Raw genomic sequence first — 6,287 nt, 5'->3', positions numbered from 1 at the left:
AATGCAGTAAATACTGCTACCTACTCAGTGCTTGCATGAATTGAGTTACTACTGACTCAAAAACTGCAAAGTGTTTGTTCTAACACTTACTTGGAACCATCAGACCACCGTGTCTGTATAACTCTAGGTGTAGTGTAATCCGGATATGCTTTCCAGATGGACAGCAGCTACCTACTTCAAGAGTGTTCCTTACAAGTTGCCAGTACAGTAGTTTCAGTTTGTTTACCTTTGATTGTGTATCTCCAAAGATAAATTTTATCCAAGTTAATTTTATCCAAGAAGTGCAGAAATAATAGTAGCGTTTTTGCCACATCTGAACTAACAGATCATTTCACCAGTTAATAATGTTAAAAGAAAGTCAGATAAATACAGGTTTTGTTTCATAGAAACAGAAAGATGTTCCTTTTAGTTAGGTAAAGGACACATATTTTTCAAAAGTAGTGTTTTTTTCCCCTCACAAGTACCATAAATCTTCTGGCTCAGTAAGGCCATGCTTTCAGAATGGCTGTACCTGGTCAAGTCAAAGGTTCGTCTAGTTCAGAATCCTGTTTCAGACAGGACAATAGAAGGAGCTTGGGAAGAGTATATGAGCAGGGTTAGGATATTGTAACAGATCACCAGAATGCTCTTCCAGCCTCCGGCCACTAGTGACATAGGGCTTCCCGATATCTGGATTTTTCATCTGCCTAACAGATTTTTTGAATCCACATAAAGTTTGGGCTTCAAAATTCCTGTTTCAGAGAGGCTAAATCCATCCAATTACCCAAATTATGTTTTTTGTTGTTTTTTTTTTTTTCTTTTTGCTTTGGAACTGCCACTAGTGTCCACAATAATTTCTCCTTAGACACCATTAAGGGGTTCCTTTTCTCTTGCAGCTTTTGCTTTCTTGCGTTTACACAGGATCACTGATAGGACAATGGCAAGAGTGATGACCGCAATTGCTATCACTGCTATGATGATAAAGACTTCTGCTCCATATTCTGTAGGGGAGTAAAAAAAAAATCCAAGATTCAGTTATCAGAAGCCATAATGTCACAGTGCTACAAACTCTTAGAACCCACTCCACTGAAGTAAAAAATGCTTTCTGTATTTTACAGTATCACAGAAGTGGAGTGACCACCCCAGTGTGAACTGAATTCATTTTAATGTGAATTTGTTGAACTGAGGTAAAGCTTCATTTCACCTGGTTCACACTAGGTTTTAATCTAGTTTAGTTAGTGCACTAAAATACCATGCTACCACCACAATAAGAAGTCAAACCATTTCCCCTGCCCCTGCATTATTTCTGTGAAACTAAGTCCAAGTGGAGATTTATTCCAGGTTAGAAGCTAGAAAACACTAACAGAAGAGATTTCTATTCAAGTTGTAGTTTACTAGAATTCAGCTATTGTGATAAACAAAAACATATATCTAGATAAGAAAGTTAATTTGAGAGAGTTAATTTGCCATTTTTAGAAAAGCTTTTCTACTTCGAGTGCAAATATTCTTATCTGGTGGAGAAGAAAGATACAGTACAGCAATGTGATATTATTTAATAAATATTGATGACGTTTTATTGAAGAACAATCTGTTATCCAGATTGTTTGTCTGGAATTAGACTGGTTGATTCACTGACCACTCACTAACTTATTTCTGCCAACCTCTGACCTTGTAATGTAACAGTAAAGAAATGCTTGGTCTCATCATCTGCTCTTGAGATAATAACTGAAGTTCAGTTCAAACTACAAGTGAATGGATATGTAGGTTTCCAGCACTCCTATGTTTTAGAGCTAATCTTTCAAGCACTTACTATGTTATTGGAAGGATCTGAGGAAAACAATCAGAAAACAAAAAAACGAAGCTGAAGGCTAGTGATGAGATCTGAAACCTCAGTGACTAGTCATCAAGTCAGATAATTTAAAACTAATCACAACAATTTAGCAAAACCCTAAAACCAACTCCAACTAGCTAAAGATGGACTCTTACTTAATGTGAGTTCTTCCCATGAGTTTCCATGTTCAGTCTGTGTCCTCTCACTTATACAGTAAATAGTTTATTCTATCAAAGGCATCACAATTTAAAGAAGTATAAAAATATACTCAGAATTGAAGTGTCTTTTTGTTAGAATGCTAAAGACTGTATGACAAACTTCACCAGATACCTACCATCTAAGATACTTCTTCCTACACTGGTACAAAGCACCATGCTTTCTTGACCATTACGGTTTTCTCTGCGGGAGGGAATGATTCCCTGTACGTAGAAGCAATAGTTCTTTGTGCTGTCAACGCTTACTTCAAATGTATGGCTTTTTGTTGTTGCATCTTTCTGTAAAGGAAAAAAAGTATCTCAGGAAAGTATTCTCTGCAAAAGTGTTAGCTCTTAAGGTAGCACAGAAATTGTGTAGCTATAATACAGCTACAGAATACGTAAAAAGTAGAGCTAGACCTTACCTTTCCAGAACTTTGATCTTTCCAGTAATAGAGTTTGTATTCCAGGTCATGTTGGAAAATATCTCGAATACTTTGAAAGCTTCCATTAGGAAATGTATATGGTGTAAGTGGATCTTGGAACACAACATTCAGTTTGGAACCTTTTTGTGTGTAATTCTGTATCTCCGGTTTTCCAAGAACAGCTAAACAAGCATTTTTAGAATTAAAAACCTGACATCATCTTTTCTACACAACATGCTCTTTCTTCTTCCTCCCTCCATTCCCTTCCCTCCTCAAATCTATTATAAGTTTACAGAGCCAAAGTAATATAGTGAAATCCTGAATTATTAATAAATATCTTCATCTAGTACACAATGTTAGTAAAATAGTCTACTCACTGCAGTGAGAAACAAATGGTAACTAAAATCTTACACACTCCCCTACGACAGGGAAAGTCTTATGCCTGAAAGTCTTCTCAGATATCAGTATGGCTACTGTAAGAAACTATAGGAAAAACCTTTAGGCCCAGTCTAAACCTTGTTTAAGTCAGTGGAAGTAATCTTGAAAGGAAGTTTATGATAAGATTTAATTGGCAATCCTACTTACTCTGATTATAAGGTGTAAACTTTTCAGAGACTGCAAAAGGTGGTTCTTCAAAGTTATCCATCCCCGAGGACTTCACAGACAGTATCTGTGCTGTATAGGTCTCTTTTACATTCCTGAGCACATCAGTAACATCACACTCTGTTTCTGCTGTCAATATGCATTTTTTTTTGGTGTCAGATGTCTGTCTGAAAAGAGCAAGAAAGAAGTGTCAACACTTTCCAACCAGGCTTTTACATATTTAGATATGTTAAAAAACATTTTTTCCCCTCAAACTGTATAGATTTCCCTCACCCAATGGAACAGTCTTGCAGGTGTACTAGGTTGAAAAGGAGAAGAAAAAACCTCAAAAACCACTATCCTGTACAGCTGTATTTCACAATTCAAAGTAGAATCAAGTAAATCAAATATGATCCATATTAATTACAGAAATATGTTATTGGATACATAGATGAATTAAAAATTCAATCTTTTATATGAACTGAATAGAAACCATAAATAGTTCTGATTTGGGATTTTTCTGCAGTTGACTTCTTTAAAAAAACATAAGATGCATAAATCACTTTGAAAGTGTTATTCCTGATGCATCTGAAAACTATTGCCTTAAGAAACATCAGTTGTCCTAGGAAGCTCTGCTGACACCAATATTAATTGTTTAATGTGACAACAAGGTCTCCTCATATATGTCACTTTTTTTTTGCATCTGTGCAGGTGCAAATGTCACTGAGAACCAGACAATTTTCGTTGCAGAATTACAATTAAAAAAATTGACAAAAAACATGATCCATGCACTTCTTGTGATTTTTAAATAATAGAAAGCAGGTCCATTTACTTGAGAAATAATAATGAAACCAGGAAAAAGTGTTAATTCCCCTTTTTACTTCCTAATAAGAAGGAATGGAAAAACAGATTAGATATTATTGCTTCAATTCTTTTCCCTGTTTTTGCTGGTGAACTAAGGAAAAGAAAAATTGTGTGATCTCAGCTGAAAGAGCAAGAGTGCCGACTGGAAATTAACAAATGAGTTTTCCTCCATATGGGTCAAGTTTTATTTAAGAGTTGCCTGAACTCCCTTCCCACTTCACCAGATTTCTTACGATGTCACAGATCAGTTAGTGATAGTGTCCTAGAGACGCCTTGAAAAGGAACGGAGGAGATTTGACCTTTGTGATCCAACAAACGTACTCTGCAAATGTACATAGATGAGAAAGCAAACATTTAAGCACACTTCATCCATAAGAGCAACTTGTCTAACGATGTGTCTGTTATTCTATATTGAATCTTGGGCAAACAGACTTCAATTTTTTGCAACCACAAATGGCTGGAAAGAAACTCGAGATTCATGAAGTTCATTAAATTCATTCTGCTAGTGTGTGCTTTTAAGTCTATTAATTTAATGACTCCCTTAAAGAATAAAAGAGCACATTAGGCCATTGCATTGGTATTTCATCCATTAGTCATGAGAGAGCTCTCATTTCTATGCCATTTTTACAGACAGAAGAGACTACAGTACCATATTTTCATTAATAGGTAGGAGAGTTGATGATGCAGTTTCCCTCTGGGGCATGTTTAATAATGGTCTATGAATTAATATGGGAGCTAAGCACACCACAGATTTATTACTGAACTTCATGGAAGTTTTGTGCAGTATTGAAAGAGGTGTTAGACACTTCATGTAAGCTGGCTACTTTTTATGTCCACAGCATTTCATAGCTTACATAAAACATGATGACAGAGGAAGTCTTGACAGAGGTAGACGAACAAAGGTAATTTTTAGTATTACCCAGCAAGACAAATTATTCATTTACTGTGATTCACCAATTAGAATAAAACGCAGACTCACATTTATCAGACACCTCCCAAGACTAAAGAGAAAAGACTCAGTCCAGACGCTTTGAAAGACATAAAAAGGTGACGTTCGATCTAATACATGGTGTGTCAGATTGAGCGTCAACTTCTTCAAAGTATCTTGGCCTAGATCTCCAGTGCAGCTGGCCTGCACCGAACCCCAGAACTGAAATACTGATCTAAAGCTCAACTCCCTGTTTCTGAAGTGGGCAAAACCAGAAGTCTGAATCAGATATTCTTATAGTTGGATACAAAGAAGTATTAACAGCTGGGTTGGCAATTTTCCTAAATCCTCATGTTTGGGCTCTTTTCCTGTTACATTCAGTCTCAGAAATACTCAAACACACTCTATTTGCATCTTCTTCAATTGCCATTAATGGGCACACCTTAGTGTTATCTACTTACCCGTGTATTTCTACTGTATAGAAGTAACCTGATGGTTTTGGTTGCCACTGTAGTATAGTTTTAAAATTGATTGAAGACCAGGTTATATTAACTGCTGTTGGTAATTCTGGATTGCCTTTAAATACAGAAAACAGAAGAGTGCCATCAGTCACACTAGATGTAATTCCTGGCTTCCTGCAGCCACTGTTTAGTTAAATGAAGCAGTTGCTGTGAATTGCTACTTGGAAAAGTTCTTTTGGGGGAAAAGGCTTGGTCCTGCCCTTTGGGCTCAGACTCGCCTTACTAAAAGAATGTGTCCTGGCAGAAGCGAGAAACACAAGAAAATTATTTTCCTCCTTGTAACTCCTAGGTTGGCGAGGTAACTTATTTGGAGTTCTGTCTAATGCCTCCTTTTTGATCCAAGACCTCTGAAGAAGCTACAAAAGCTTGAAGATACTCATGAGAATGTCCAACCACCAAACAAATGCAGTGTAGTTCAAAATCATTCCTGGCTGTATCTGCTGCCGAAGGCATTAGCTCCCAGTTTCCCCATCTTTATTTTGGGAAGACAAAGTCTTTAAAAATCAGTGGTTGCCCTACACGCTAACATCTGAGAGGGGTTACCCCCGGATGAACTCGTGGCCCGCGCACAAGCAGAAGGGAGGCCGCGGTGACCCGGGAGCCCGCCGCCCCGGCAGAGGCCACAGCTGCTTCGGGGAACTGCCTGGGAGGAAGCCGGAGCGGAAAACCCCGCACAGCCTCTGTAACCTCTGGAAATCAAGCGTTTCGCTGGGCGATACCGTGATTATTTTCTAAATTCCGCCTTCTCTGCCCCTCCGACAAGCTGCGAACGGGCGACAAGGGAAAGAAATCCTGCAGATCGCTCCCTGCTACACCGGCGCAGCAGCTGCGAGCAACTGCCGACTCCCGAGACTCGGCCCCGCTCCCCAGCACCGACGCGGCTGCGGACATGAGAGATCCCCCCCGGAGGAACCAGCCCTTGGCGACCCGAGCGCTCCGCCGTCCGGGCGCTGAAGCAGAGTC

The 6,287-nt window shown here is 38.7% G+C and overlaps 1 protein-coding gene across 1 annotated transcript; it reads right to left on the bottom strand.

Annotated features, from left to right (window-relative positions):
- Nucleotides 1-840: 840 nt before the first annotated feature.
- F3 (coagulation factor III (thromboplastin, tissue factor)) lies at nt 841-6,215 on the bottom strand. The gene is made up of 6 exons (XM_009577611.1): nt 6,044-6,215; nt 5,265-5,379; nt 3,015-3,199; nt 2,430-2,611; nt 2,145-2,304; nt 841-980 (listed from the first exon to the last, which is right to left on the bottom strand). Exons 1-6 carry the CDS (start codon nt 6,213-6,215, stop codon nt 841-843), a joined length of 954 nt encoding a protein of 317 aa, XP_009575906.1.
- Between the last annotated feature and the right edge of the window lie 72 nt (nt 6,216-6,287).

Source organism: Fulmarus glacialis, unplaced genomic scaffold (genome assembly GCF_000690835.1).
Source record: "Fulmarus glacialis isolate BGI_N327 unplaced genomic scaffold, ASM69083v1 scaffold29565, whole genome shotgun sequence".
NCBI classification, from domain to species: domain Eukaryota; kingdom Metazoa; phylum Chordata; class Aves; order Procellariiformes; family Procellariidae; genus Fulmarus; species Fulmarus glacialis.
This window is presented reverse-complemented; position numbering and strand designations above follow the sequence as displayed.

What these genes read in the sequence shown, in the direction of transcription:
- F3 (XM_009577611.1), bottom strand. Translation starts at nt 6,215, where the DNA reads ATGTCCGCAGCCGCGTCGGTGCTGGGGAGCGGGGCCGAGTCTCGGGAG. An exon ending in TATACAGTAGAAATACACGG is followed by an intron (nt 3,200 to 5,264) that starts GTAAGTAGATAA and finishes TGCTCTTTTCAG; the next exon opens with ACAGACATCTGACACCAAAA. An exon ending in AAGATCAAAGTTCTGGAAAG is followed by an intron (nt 2,305 to 2,429) that starts GTAAGGTCTAGC and finishes TTTCCTTTACAG; the next exon opens with AAAGATGCAACAACAAAAAG.